General features: G+C 38.2%; 1 protein-coding gene across 3 annotated transcripts; it reads right to left on the reverse strand.

Annotated features, from left to right (window-relative positions):
• Nucleotides 1–7589: 7589 nt before the first annotated feature.
• LOC109174953 lies at nt 7590–11209 on the reverse strand. 3 transcript variants are annotated; one of them, XM_019324189.1, is made up of 4 exons: nt 10114–11209; nt 9939–9945; nt 8185–9764; nt 7590–8072 (listed from the first exon to the last, which is right to left on the reverse strand). In XM_019324189.1, exons 1-4 carry the CDS (start codon nt 10843–10845, stop codon nt 8007–8009), a joined length of 2385 nt encoding a protein of 794 aa, XP_019179734.1. In that variant the 5' UTR covers nt 10846–11209; the 3' UTR covers nt 7590–8006. The 3 variants fall into 3 exon arrangements, with proteins under 3 accessions (XP_019179734.1, XP_019179735.1, XP_019179736.1); XM_019324190.1 differs by lacking the exon at nt 9939–9945 and having other exon boundaries at nt 10113–11208; XM_019324191.1 differs by lacking the exon at nt 9939–9945 and having other exon boundaries at nt 10109–10281.
• Between the last annotated feature and the right edge of the window lie 3620 nt (nt 11210–14829).

Raw genomic sequence — 14829 nt, forward strand, 5'->3', positions numbered from 1 at the left:
TAGAAGAGAAACCTTCAGGTTGTTTCATAAAAACCTCCTCTTCTAGATCACCATTTAGGAAAGCGGTTTTCACATCCATTTGTTGCAACTCAAGATTAAAATGTGCAACTAATGCCAGAATGATCCGAAGTGAATCTTTCTTTGATACAGGAGAAAATGTCTCCTTGTAATCGATTCCTTCTTTTTGAGTAAATCCCTTGGCAACAAGCCGGGCCTTGTATCTCTCAATGTTGCCTAATGAGTTTCGTTTAGCCTTAAAGACCCATTTACAACCAACGGCCTTGGCCCCATTAGGCAACTCAACAAGATCCCAAACTCCATTGTCCTTCATGGAATTTATTTCATCCTTCATGGCTTCTAACCATAAGTCAGACTGTGCACAATTTGTGGCTCGAGAGAATGTTTCAGGATCATTTTCTGCCCCTATGTCAGATTCTTGTAGATACGAAACATAATAACTAGGAACTGTTGATCGCCTTATCCGAGTAGACCGTCTTAAGGTTGGACCTCCACCGCCTTGCACAGGCTGCAGGTCAACTACCTCTTCAGGAACTGGTGGCAGTTCTTGAATTGGTTCAGTCTGCATCGGCTCAGAATCTTGCTGTATATCCTGAGTTGGTTCAACCATTGGTTCGAAATCTAGTTCAGGCGGTTGCTGTAAGTCCTGATCTGGTTCTTCCAAAGGTTGATCCTCAACAGTTTGTGGAATCTGAACGGTAGGTGGTATATCTGCAGGCAGAACTAAAGGAGCACTGCGGATAAGTACCACCAGATGACGTAGAAGGGTGAGAGTCAATATGATCGAAAGAAGGAACTAAGTCCTTGAACCGATCACTCCCACTAATCAAGTCACCTTCAAGAAATTCAGCATTCCTTGATTCCACTATCCTAGTAGTATGAGATGGACAATAGAACCTATAACCCTTAGAAGATTGTGCATATCCAATAAAGAAAGCACAAATCATCCTTGGGTCAAGTTTTTCTCGTGTGGGTTATATATCCTCACCTCAGACGGACATCCCTAAACACGCATATGTTGCAAACTCGGTTTCCAACCTTTGAATAACTCAAAAGGTGTCTCAGTGACAGCCTTGGTTGGAACACGGTTTAATATATACGTTGCCGTCTTAAGTGCTTTATACCACAACGACTTAAGAAGCTTAGAGTTGCTAAGCATACTCCGCACCATATCCAGAAGGGTCCGATTTCTTCTTTCAGCTACACCATTTTGGTCCGGAGAACCAGACATGGTGTATTGGGCAACAATCCCATGCTCTTGAAGAAACTTAGCAAATAGACCAGGTGCTTGCCCATTCTCATTGTATCTACCATAGTATTCACCACCCCTATCAGACCTAACTATGTGTATTTTTCTGTTACATTGGTTTTCAACTTCAGCTTTAAATGATTTAAAGGCATCCAATGCTTCATGTTTATGATGAAGTAAATACACATAGGAAAAACTTGAGAAGTCATCAATAAAGGTGGTGAAATATTTCTGACCAGGTATTGTCATATCAGGACAACATATGTCAGTATGAATAATTTCCAACAACGTTGAACTTCTGTTGGCACCTTTCTTTGACTTGTTTGTCTGCTTACCCTTAATGCAGTCAACGCAAGTCTCAAAGTCAGTATAGTCTAGAGTAGAAAGTACTCCATCCTTTACCAACCTTTTAATACGCTCAAGGGAGATATGACCTAATCTCCGATGCCACAACATTGAGGAATTGTCGTTAATACTGCACCGTTTGGTGCCGTTTTGAACATGTAAAGAATTGTAAACTGAATCATTCTTTAATTTAAGACGGAAAAGACCATTAGACAATGTACCAGTACAAACACAAGTATAATAATGAAATAACTTGATATTATTGGTATTAAATTCAAAAGAATATCCGAAGGGTACAAGTCTAGATACTAAAACTAAGTTCCTAGAAAAACTAGGAACATAAAATGTCTTTTCTAACGTCATTACAAAGCCATTGTCCAAAACTAAATTGCAAACTTCGACAGCTTCGACTGGTGATGCAATCTTGTTTGCAGAGAAGATGCTACACTCAGTTCCCGTTGGCTGTCTCAATTTTGTCAAATCCTGCAAAGAGTTTGCAATGTGGATTGTTGAACCAGAGCCAACCCACCAAGAATTAGTATTAACTTCTGACATATTAGATTCGAAACAAACAAAAGAAGATGGAACATACCCAAGCTTAGCCACAAGCCTTTGTTCCTCCATTGCACACATGGTTATCAACTCATTGATAGACTAGTCCTCTTTATGTGTGATATAGGAAATCTTAAAAGGATTGTACTCCTGAGGGAGGGTATCAAGTGCAAAAAGCACCAAATAATCATCTGGTAGAATGATTTCCAACTCCTTTAATTGAGCCGCAATATCCCTGAGTTGCATAATGTGTTCACGCGTTCCCTTGACAGTGGAAAGACGCAAATTTCTCAACTTCATGATTAGAGTCATTGCCAAAACTTTCTTTGATTCAATGAAGTTATCATCGATAGCTTTGAGCAAGGGTTTCGCTTTCTTAATGTCCTCAAAGCAAAAACGAATTTTTCTGGAAATTCTTGACTTAATGAAGAGCACACATAATCCATTGGATTTCTCCCATTGTGCGCGAAGCTGCTTGGCTTCGCCAGTGCTTTCTTCAGTAACCTCAGGGGGTTCCTCATTGAGAACAGCGTAATCCAACTCTAATAATCTTAATTGCAAGAGAATAGCATCTTTCCACTCTTTGTAGTTATCTTCATTAAGGATTGGAACATTAATTTGTGTTTGGGTGACAGGATGAGTTGCTGTAAAGAATAATAATTAATGCTTGGTTAGAATTTTCGAGGCACAAAAAATTAGAGAGAGATACTGAAGTACATAATATTACCAATGTAAAATTATGCAAAAAATAAATTCGGATGCCATAAAAATTGCCTGTGGGCTAAATTTTTACGCATAATGAATTTACCAAAACTGAATGGTGGAAACGGAATGGGTGCGATTTTAATTTTTCCACTCTTAATGACAAAACTACCAAAACTATATGCCGATACATAATCCCTGTGGGCAAATTATGATCATAGTATGGTATTTCATCCTAATTAACCCTACAAATATAACAAAATTGCATGTGGGCTAAATTTTGCCATATCACGCAGAGTGAATTACAATATTCTTGCATTAACTTTATGTGAGTAAAACTTAATATGTAATTTTGGAAAACTAAAGATGTTGTGGCTACTCTTTAATTAACCAAAGAACATAATCACATTAGCAAGAAAGCCTAATAAACAAACAGATTAAACCAAAATATGATAGACAATCCTTAGGTATACTCCCAGGAAAGTTGGGCGAGACGAAGCTCGGTTAAAAACCAACTCCTTAGACAGAGTAGCATCGCAAGGGGACTAGTAGCAACAAGGCTTTTAAGCCAGGGCCATAGAACTAGTATTCCTCCCCAAGAAACTTCCCTAATTCATGTGTTCTCATTTTTTGAAGTAAAATCGTTTGAGAGATCTAAAGAGTAGTTTCACCTATGGATAAGGCTTTGAATAGGGTAAACTACGAATTGTTTATGTACTTTATGTGCTTTAGGAACTTTATAAAACACGAGTGGAGTAATGACTGAAGATTGAGTAATAATATGCATAATCTAACCTGAAAGGCACTAATTCACCTAAAAGGCACTAAATCATGCATAACATATAATTTATACCTAAAAGGCTCTAAATTTTTCTTAATGAACATGCTTTTCTATAGGCATATAATTATAACAATCAAATAATTATTGCAATAAAGACATAAATAACATGCTCAGATTATGCATATTACTCACAAAATACTCCACAATTAAATTGTAACACTTAATACAATTTAAACTGAAAAACATTATTAAATTAAAATTCAACTGAAAAATTAAAACTGAATAATTATTCAAAGTTGAATAATAATTTAATAATAGACTTAATAAAAAAAATTTTCAATTGGATAATTTAATTAGAAGAAGTCCAAATATGATGAAGATGTTAAACTGAATGAATTGATGTAGTCCAAATATCAATTCAGGTTTGACCCAAAACCGAAACAGGCCCAAATTTAATTAAATAATATGAACCAGGTCTGGCCCAATTGGGCCAAACCCGGCCCAATGACTTAATCCATCATCTTCTATTCTTCTTTGTCTAAAAAAACTACAGCAGCGTACAGATAGAAGCAGGGCTGACCAAAATAATTATCCAATATAATTTTCTTTTTCTTTTTGTTTTTAATACTTAATGCAGAAAAAGAACACACCAAATTTCCAGCAACCCCAGATAATTTAATTGTGAACTCAAGAATATTCACATAATCTTAATTATATAACAAAGTATATAAAATATGCAAATATTTAAGCAATTAAAAAAAAAACTAGGCAGAGATTATTTATGGCGACTGATACCAACTGTTAGACTAAAATATCACATGCACCATATAATATGTGATTACAGGATCGACTAACCTCCAGTCATAGCTCTTTACACGGTTGAGCGATCCGGACTGTTGCAGAGATAACGAGTATTTTGTCTCTCACTTTACTCAGCTCTCTCTAGATGGTGTATGAGGTATGTAATGTGAGCAGTGAGAGGACTAGTGACCTTATATAACCACTAGCCATCATTGTGGTTGATTGTCTTTAGGTCTCCTAAACCCTAACCAGACTCCTAATCATAATGGTAGTCTAGTTATTAGGTTATTAGTGTTGCACCACATATCAAATACTGAATATTATCATAACTTATCCTAATGTTATAATAATAGTAACGGATAAACATTACATGCATATCAATCAAGCTTGCATGCAGTGACCCAGATTTCTAATTGCATTTTTTCCTGCTAGATTCACAATACAAAATACACTTAACACTTGTATGGTAGCATATAGCAACATGTGATGGATCTATTTGATATAAATTTTATTGCAGTGCCATACAGACCTAGCAATCATGCTTCAACATGACAAAAACCTTTGTTAAAATGTACATTCATTCAAGCATAAACAAGCTCTGTTAAGCAAAAGGCTACAATCTGGGAAGGTGTGGACTGAAATCAATCTGAAACACCACTGCACCAGAGTTAATCCATACTGCAATTATTTGGCTCTTTGCCATTGACATATGCCTTTGTTCAAATGAAGCTATGCATATATACATTCTCAGGAATAGACAAAAAGTCACTGGGAATTTTCCTCTTAGTTCGCAGATTACAGTTCCTCACCACGGAATTGGGGATTTTATTATGCTTGTTGTTCAGCGGTAGGTATTGCCTTATTAAGAGAAATGTCAAATTTAGCCCTCTTAAAAATGAAAAAATTTTACTCCGGTGGATTTTTGACGGAAAAGTGGCCGGAAGGATCATTTTTGTCAAAAAAAACAATAGTCGTGGACTAAAATTGCAAGGTCTGAAAGTCGTGGATCAATTATGATAGTGCCACTATAGTCGTGGGACCAAAAGTGCAAAAAACTCTCAACTCCCCACACAACTTAACAAAACGACGTCGTTTTGGGAGGAGCGCGGCGCACATTGCTATGTGCGCCGTGGTGCACGGTATAACGATTAGCACCTAGACGGCGATTAATCGGCGCCTATACGGCCGTGTATTTTGTATTTTATTTTTATTTTTTAGAAATTTGTTTAAAATTTTTAAATTTTTTAAGACTTGTTTAAAATTTTTAAATTTAATAAGACTTGATAATTATAAACTATTTAACTTTAATGGTTAATACTAAAATATTAAATATTAACCTAAAAAACATCTAGAGTTTGAACAATTTAGGTTTATTTCGCTCAAAACAATTTTATTTTGAGTTGAATGACCCATTTAAAAAAGAAGGGAACAACCAGGACTATGTGGTCTAATGGTACCCCGGTTGGACTTCCATTTAGAATGTTGTAAGTTTGAGCCTCAGTGGAAGCGTTATTAGCTCTTTGTGAAAAAAAAAAGAAGGGAACAATAACTAGGCGGTCGGCTAGCGCCTTATGCTTAGGCAGCGTTTAATTAGTGCCTAAGAGGATTTTTGCAACTCTATTTTTAATATATATTATGTTCGAGATCCCTTTTACAAAGTGAACCATGGTCCATCATATCAATTGTTATGCCATGGATCGGGGTCCACCTTGCAAGGGTCAAGGTGGACCCTAGTCCAAAACGATGCAGTTTGCGTGTTTGAAAATAACAGTGCCGTTAGTGGCACCGTTTCCTCAACCAATGATTTTTTTGTTAATTATTGAAAACAACTCTGCGAGTGAATATTCAGTTCTGTAATTGTGAATATAGTGTTCTGTAATTGTGAATATAGGGTTATGAAATCGTGAATATAGAGTTCAAAAATTGTGAATATAGAATTCTGCAATTGTAAATATTGAATTCTGTAATTTTGTATATTGAAATTTAAAATTGTGAATATCAGTTCTAATATTGTGAATATAGAGTTCTTAAATTGTGAGTATAGAGCTCAAAAATTGTGAATATAGAGGAACGAATTCTGAAGACAAACGGCAAGTTAACGACAAGGAATGAAGTATTTTTATTTTTTTTATTCAGACGCCGTCTTTTTGAAGCAAAACAACACCAGTTTGGACCTGAGTCCACATTGCAAGGTGGACCGGGTCCACAACATAATTTGCCCCATCATATAATGAAATTTAATAACATATCTCATTGTAATAAGACTACTTTATGTATAATGTCGAATGAAACTGTAATTGAAACAAAATAAAACTTTAATTATGCTAGAATGAAACTATAATGTATATAAAATGAAATCGAATACGTTATACTAACAAAACTAATTACACGGAACGGGTTAAAAAGAAACGGCACCGTTTTGGACCATGGTTCACACAATCCACAGTAAAATTTGCCGTTGAGCTTTGCACAGGCCTACATAATACTCAGTCGCAAATTATGCTGTGCAACCGAATGCACCTTGCAAGGTGCATACGGTTGCAAAACGGCGCCGTTTTGGTTAAAAAAAAAAACGTGCGTCCCACTTAAAGAAGAAATCAGGTTCGATTCTCGACAATAGCATTTTTATATATCCAGAAATTCATAACTATATATCCACAAATTCATAACTATATATCCACAGTGAATGAATGAAGTAAAAATCCACAATGAATGAATGAATGAAGTAAAAATCCACAATGAAAGAATGAATGAAGTAAAAATCCACAATGAATGAACTAAATATCCACAATGAATGAACTAAATATCCATAAATTCATAACTATATATCCACAGTGAATGAATGAAGTAAATATCTACAATGAATGAACTAAATATCCACAGTGAGTGAATGAACTAAATATCCATAAATTCATAACTATATATCCACAATAATGCTATTGCCGAGAATCGAACCTGAATTTTTTTTTTTTTTAAGTGGAACGCGCGTTTTTAGTCAAAACGACGTCGTTTTGCATCGTATGCACCATGCGCATGGTACATTCGGTTGCACAACATAACTATTGATACTCAGTGGACGCGTTAAAGAACTGCTCTTTGTACAAATTAAAGATTGTACCATATGCTATGAAGAACTGAACATCATATTAACTGCACTGTATATTTATTTAAAATGTACACATTGTTCTTAGGAATGCAAGTCAAATACCATACAATTTATAATAGGAAAATTTATACAAGCTCGCTCAGAAGAGTTTATTATGTTATCCTAAGCTCCTAAGACCTAAGAGATGAAAAGAAATTAACAGTAGAAAACGAGAAATTGCAGCTAAAGAAGACTCAGGTAGTGGAGATTGTATGTTTAAACAGGGACCATCACCATCCTACTCCTAAGGAGATACATACAGGTAAGGTAAACACTATGAACTGATCATATCCTTCTTCCCAAAGGCTTGCAAGGATTGGAAGATTTAGATTGGAGAATTTCAGCATCTTTCATTTAGGGAATAGAATACCCATTTTCATCAATCACCTGCACCCAAGGCTTCTGTGTAGATTTCACGACCCATGCCTATTCTGGATCCCTACAGAGACACTACGACAACGCTTTTTCTTTGTTGTTACCTGAAACATACAATAATTAGAAGCAGAAGACTCGGCATAAGTATTTATCAGTGAAACCCACATGTATCAGCAGCATTCTCATAATTCACAATTAGTAAAAAATGTTTGATACCTTTGATGATGGAGGAGGCAAGGATGCCTGCCGTACTGCCTTTCCAGGTTCTGTAAGCTGCCGAATCTCTCGAAGCTGGTTTGCTATATCCTCCAAAAGCTTCAGCTGGAACTTTTCCCCCTCTCTATTCTCCACTGATGATAGGTTGAGTTTCTCTCTCCCTTCTTGAACCGTCTTCAACCTTTCTCTTAGCCTTTCAACTTCATAGTCAAGTTTCAACCTCTCAATGTCAACAGTAGACATGGAATGCCTACGCACATCACAAGGCAGGACAGATCTGGGCTTTGGGCCTAATGGTGGTAGCTGATTACTTTGATCTATACTGCTTCTCTTGCCTTCCATCTGTGCACCACAACTGCTAGTACTTGGAGTATCTTTGGTAACATCAATCATTGGAGCAGCAGAAGCTTCAGATGAAAGATTACTATTTATAGTACTGTTTGTAGACGATGGTTTTACTTTGCTTCTTCTACCCTCATTGCAGACTTTAGATCCATCATCTATTACATGAACATCATGGACATTAAGTTCTTTATCAAATGATAAATTTGATGAGCAATGGAATTCCTGAGATACATCTTTACCATGAAGCTTCAAACATTCATCATCATGTCGAATACAACTATCAACTCTACCACATGTTTCCAAACCTTCTACTACCATCATCCCTTGATCTGGGATATTTTCTCCTTGTTTAGATCCTTCCCCTTCATGTTCAGAAACATCTGATTTGCACGACTCCCTTTCTGCATGTGCCCATGAAATGTAAGAATCATTGATTATAGTAACCATCTCTTTCACCTGAAACTCTTGATTGCCACAAGGGTGGCTTGCCAGGTCCCCTTGTTTCAGATAGCTAGCATCTTCATTCCATTCTAACATCGATGATTCCATCCCAGGAGGAAGAACAGGATTTTGCCTATTGATGGAGATGAACTCATTTGATGTCTTGCTTTTTGCCATGACCTTCTTGTCAATAGATGCACTAAGTTGATGAAGCATCAAGACAGGATCTTCACTTTCATCAAGTGAAGAATTAAAAAGCTGTTGTCTTTCAGTGTCCAATATGTGCTCATCACCAACACCTGATTGCCCATTTCCAAGAGAAATCATCTGTCTATATGTTTCCACTTCCTTTTCTAAAAAGTGCTTCTCCCTCTCCCTCCTCACCAGGATCTCTTTTAGAATGTTCATTTCTTCTTCATCATAAGCAGATTTTTCTTCAATTATCCTTTGATACTGCCGAGCTTCCATTTCAATTGAAGCCTTCTCTTCTTGTAGGCGCAAAATCATAGCCATAGCCTCATCAGCTGCTGTTGCAGCAGCATTTCTCTCCTTCTCAAGCTCAAGGTAAAGAGCAGCACGAGAAGCCTGTTCTTCTTCAAGTGCTAGTTCCAAGAGATGTATTGCATTTTTGTCATCAGTACGGAGACGCTGCTCCATTTGAGCATGGGCTCTTAGCTCTTCATTGGATGAAACATTCTTCTCAGTTTGGTCATCATCATTAGGAAATTCATTCAATTCAAAACTGTCCCTTTGTCCAAAAGCTGTGCCTATAGGAGGCTGCCAGTGCCTCAGCCCTAAAATTCATAAAGCATATATAATAGCATTAGAAAAGTTTCCAGCATAGGTTTAATAGAGGCTCATATAGCATATATGTAATACAATTTTAGCATACATGCACCACTATCTCTACTGAAAATAATAATAATAATAATAATAATAATACTAAAAACTCTGTTTCTGTAAGTAAATGTGCCCAGAATTGGTAACTATGTACAGTACGTCATAAGAAAGGAAACACAAGTAATGGAATAATGTGTTCATCCATACAAGAGTTGTATTTTCCAGTCTGACTACACACATGAAATGAGAAACATTTCATAAATTCATATTTAAATTCTCAAGGAAGGACAATAGAAACTCACGGTTGGAACAATGAGCTTCAACTTCATTCCCATAATGCTCTTTGCTGTCTTCTTCATTCCTAGGACTAATTTCAACTCTTTCCTTGTTGACACTAGGAGGAGATGATGGACCACTTTGAAAATCTACAAACTTAGGATCATAAGACGAAACTGATGATGAAGTCCAATGATCAACCCGTTTTCTACGACGACGTATCCAACCTCTGCTCTTATAGTTCATTACCCCTTTACCCTTCACCACAGGCACAGGCCTTTCCTCTCTTACAACCCCAATCTCACTCTTTGGCTCAAACTCAATTCTAGGAACACTGCATGATTTCCTCACATCTACCACTGAACTACTTGAAGCCTCCTCCACCTCACCTCCAATTTCAACAACCCCACCATGAGTATAGTTAGTATCCTCTTCCCCAATTAACCTCAAATTCACATGGCAATTCTTCTGGTCATTAAAAGGGAATTTTCCCTTCACTGAAACCTGAACATTTGACACTTTCTCATTAGGGAAATCAACCAACAGCCTCTTCAAGCAGAGGCTTCTATTTGGGGGTGTCCCAAACAGCCCATTACAAGGGCAAGGCAAGTGCAACCCAAACAAGGCTAGAAATTTTGTTCCTAAGAAAACTACTGATGATGCACAGAGCAAGAAATAAGCTATAGCTAGATCAAGAAAAGCACCCACTAAACTACACAGACTCCACAAATAATTTACCTCACAATCCTCAAATCCCATTTTCCTTCCACCAGAATGTACCAATTAAGATTCTATTTTGCAAGAGATCAATAATTGTTCCCGGAGAAAGTACCAGCTTGTTGACTCAAAACCTGCACTTTACCACCGTAAGAAGATAAATATTTCCGCCTTTATCTTATCTCCTTTTGGCGATAGACTCGAGCTTCTCTCCAACAAAATTTCTTTAAGCAAAGCTGAAAGCCTGTGGAATCTTTAGAAATTTATAAGGAAAATATTTGGAATCTATTGTTCTTGGATTGAAACTGTAATGATGAAGGCATAATCATTGGTTTCCTTATGGGTTTCTGAATTTTTTTAAGTTCCGCAGCTAATATGAATTTAATTCGTATTACTGGCTCGGTGGAAATACACATGGCTGCACAATTTCTACAACCCCAAAACGATGTCGCATGTTTATCCAAACGGTCAGATATGACCCAAGGCCAATCTACTCTGGTTTTGCGCCAACAGCTTTCAAGCTTCCGAATTCAACACGTGAACTGCTCCATTTTTATTATTATTATTTTTTTTTTCACATATTGCCTGTATTAAATTTTTAGTCTACAAATTATATTAAAAAAAAAGAAGTAAAAACTAACAATAATAAATTTCAAACAAAAATAGTTTGTGTAATCTATAATCGGTTATAGTGATTATTTTCACATGTCATGTTTACTATTAATTGATTAAACCAATTATTTCTTCTTTAATCTTTTTTAGCATTTTTTTATTTAAAAATTTATTTTTTAAATTTAATAGTATTTTTAATATAGTTTTTAAATATATACATTTTGTATAGTAATACAAAACTTAATACTATTAAAAAAATTTGAATTATAAATGATTTAAGTCAAGCATTGTAAACCAAACCAAACACGAAATGAGATTGATGGGGTGTGAACTCCGTGGGCTCGGGGCCCAAGAAGAAAAGAGATCCAGCCCAAGAAGAAAATGGAGCAAGCCCAAAAGATACGAGTCAAACCGAGGAGTCGGCTCGACCCGGGAGTCGGCGCGAGTGCGGGATCGGCACGGGTAGAAGGTCGGCCTAAAACTAGTCGTTAGCCCCTATTAAACTCCTAATTATTACCCCTCAAATTCCAAAACCCCCTGAATTAACCTATCACTAAATCTCATAAATAGCCCATTATTCCCCTTCCGTTTTCTAAAAGCAAACCCAACTCCCATCTCAATTATCTACCCATAAATTCCCTATTAATTGTTCACTTCATGACCCAACGTTCACAATCTCCAACCTCATGCTATAAAACCAGGAATGCAAAGAGCAATGGGGGGGACCATTCCTATATACTACAAGGACTCTTCCACCCACAATGCACAAGGAAGACTCCATCTCTCCTACACACTAGAATACCTCCTACTAATCTTTCATCTCCAAGAAGACCACATGGAGAAGACTCCATCCTTGAGCCCAAGAGAAGACTCCATCACTCTTCCCTACTAGAAGATGCATGATCCATTCACTACAAGAGAAGACTCTACCACTCTTTCAACAAAGAAGGTCAAGAAGAATACTCCCTCTCTATCTACAAAGTATAGCTCTTTCCCTACACAATATTACATATACAAAATAGCCATACAACATGTACAAAGACACCTACAAAATACATAGTGGAGTTAGACTTGGCACCGCCCAAAAAGGCCTGTGGTTTTCCTTTCGGTTTTCACGTACAAAAAGCATCGAGTTATATTTTGTTCTACTTATTTTTCTATAAGCCGCATGTGAAAGGTGTATCCTCCAGCCAAAGGTTGTGTTGGACCTCCTTGGGCCCGAAAACCCAAAAACCAACACTGGCGCCGTCCGTGGGGATCGTGACAAAAGGTCACGTTTGCCTCTTTATCTGAGCAATTTCGGAGAGCGTCCGGTCACTACGGACGGAAGATTGAGAAGGTTCACGGAGAGCCGTGGACCAAGAAGAGAACTAGAGGAGAATCAAGTAAAGAAGATGGCGTGTCGAGGTCTACAAGAGGTAACCATTATCATCTAAATTAGATGTAGTATTTAAATTAAAGTACTCAAAGACCAAAGAGTAGTCGGTCCATCACACTGAGGGACTCGGCCGGGGGAATCAAGAAATCGGGACGCCGAATAAATGGTTCCCCCACCACGACTTTAACGGTTAACACCGTAGTCACGATTATTTTTTGTTCTACCTTTACTCTTGATCATGTGAAAAGCTTTGCTATGTTGAAGCACATAGACAGTATGATTCTAAAAAAGGGGCTTGTAAAAAGACTCTCCAATATATATATTGGATGTTTCTGCTTCGCCACCATGAAATATGAGGAATAAATGTTCTACCTGGCAAGAATGGGTGCAGAACCTGACATGAAGATTTGGAATTCAAAAAGAATTTCAATTGCCAAGGCAGTCTACTTGGCAAAGCCAAGACTCTTGTTGAAAAAAATAAAAATAAAAAAAAATAGAAAAAATAGAAAATAAAAGAAAAAAATAAATAAAGGAAATAAGCCTTGAGTCGGCGAAGAGAAAAACTCAAAAGGGAGACCACCGTCTGCATTGCTTGAAACAATCGGAGAAGTCAGAACTCTTTTCAGCTCCGCTTGATGGTAAACCGTCCTTTTGTCGCGTCAATGGTGACTAAAACTCCCGATCTGCAGCGCCCAAATGAACATACCGAAACGGACGAGTCATAAGGAACAACTGTAAACTGCCCAACATTTCACCAAAGGCATCCGAATACCAAAATTCTGGAATATCAATTGGCAAGACAGAAAACTTCATCTGTGATGATCAAAATATCAAATACCAACGTGTGATAGCAGAAACAAAACAAGCATCATTCCGGAGTATGGATAGAGCGCCGATAAGGTGTGCGAGCCCCAGAAGTGACTGAATTCACCCCAAATTGCCAGACTACTCCAACTACTTGTTCTACACCAATATCCTCCCTGCCGACTGCCGTAGTCGGCTGTAGCCCCCATGAATACGTAACAGTCGAAAAAGAGGCTACTAGTGCACTGCATGGGTGACGCCACCTTACTTGATTCCTAGTTCGGGCGACTCTTGGACATCCCACTATGATAACTACAATAGACATAGTAAATGACTCGTCAACAAACAATACAGCTGCCAACAGCCATCAGTTTGACGGCACGTGGCGAGTAGGGGGGACTCGGCACATCAATTTGACGAGAATCGAGACCATAAGAAGTCGGCAGGATGGTGCTCGGCAGTCGGGGTCGGTTCCCAGAAATCTGCATGTCATGCCTCTCCATACTCGACAGGCAGTAGATGGGTTTCATGTGCACTGGTGATAGTAAAAGATACGGCTGACAGTGGTAAACTCCAAAACTGGTAGGTGGCAATTAAAAATCCATGGGAAGAGGTAGCGTCTCTACATTGGAAGTCACAAACAGAGAGTAGATGCTCGCAAGCCTTCTTCTAGAATTCTACCGCACTGCTCGAGAATCTCACCGCGGCCGAGCTCAATCGTATACATTCTACAATATATCCGGATGAGCGTCCAGGAAGTCATTGTTATCGGCAACAAGAATCCGACGGAGCCGCAAACCGCCCCCACTCCTGTCAGCTATCCGGTTCCTCGGCACCGTCGTCGTCGGAAACACACGCCTCTGGAGTAGGTCGTGTCACCATGTACTCTCTCTTTGGTCGCCGACCAGCGTCATAAACCAACACCAGTGGCCGACTTCTTGTGAGAAGTTAGCAGCCGCCGCATACGACCGGACCACGAGTTAATGAAACCACCAAGCGGCCATGAACAGCCTATAACTCTGAAGGTTATAGCTCGTGAGATACGTGAGTCAGAGGAAACCCCTACTCCAAGGACTCGGACTCGAAGGAAGCGATCTACTGGGGACCGCCCGCTTCACGAACGATCGGTCTCTGACCGTTCGTTTACACCAATGTTCTCCGACTTCTGTAGTCGGCTGCAGCCTCCATGAGTACGGGAAAATCCGGAAACGCGCAGGTAGGCAGTAAGAGAG

The sequence above is a fragment of the Ipomoea nil genome, unplaced genomic scaffold (assembly GCF_001879475.1).
Source record: "Ipomoea nil cultivar Tokyo-kokei standard unplaced genomic scaffold, Asagao_1.1 scaffold0672, whole genome shotgun sequence".
NCBI lineage: Eukaryota > Viridiplantae > Streptophyta > Magnoliopsida > Solanales > Convolvulaceae > Ipomoea > Ipomoea nil.

Bases quoted from the DNA above. Each gene is read 5' to 3' on its own strand.
- LOC109174953 (XM_019324189.1), bottom strand. From the start codon at position 10,845: ATGGGATTTGAGGATTGTGAGGTAAATTATTTGTGGAGTCTGTGTAGT. The intron at 8,073-8,184 runs GTATCAAACATT...TGTATGTTTCAG, and splicing joins TGCCTCCTCCATCATCAAAG to GTAACAACAAAGAAAAAGCG.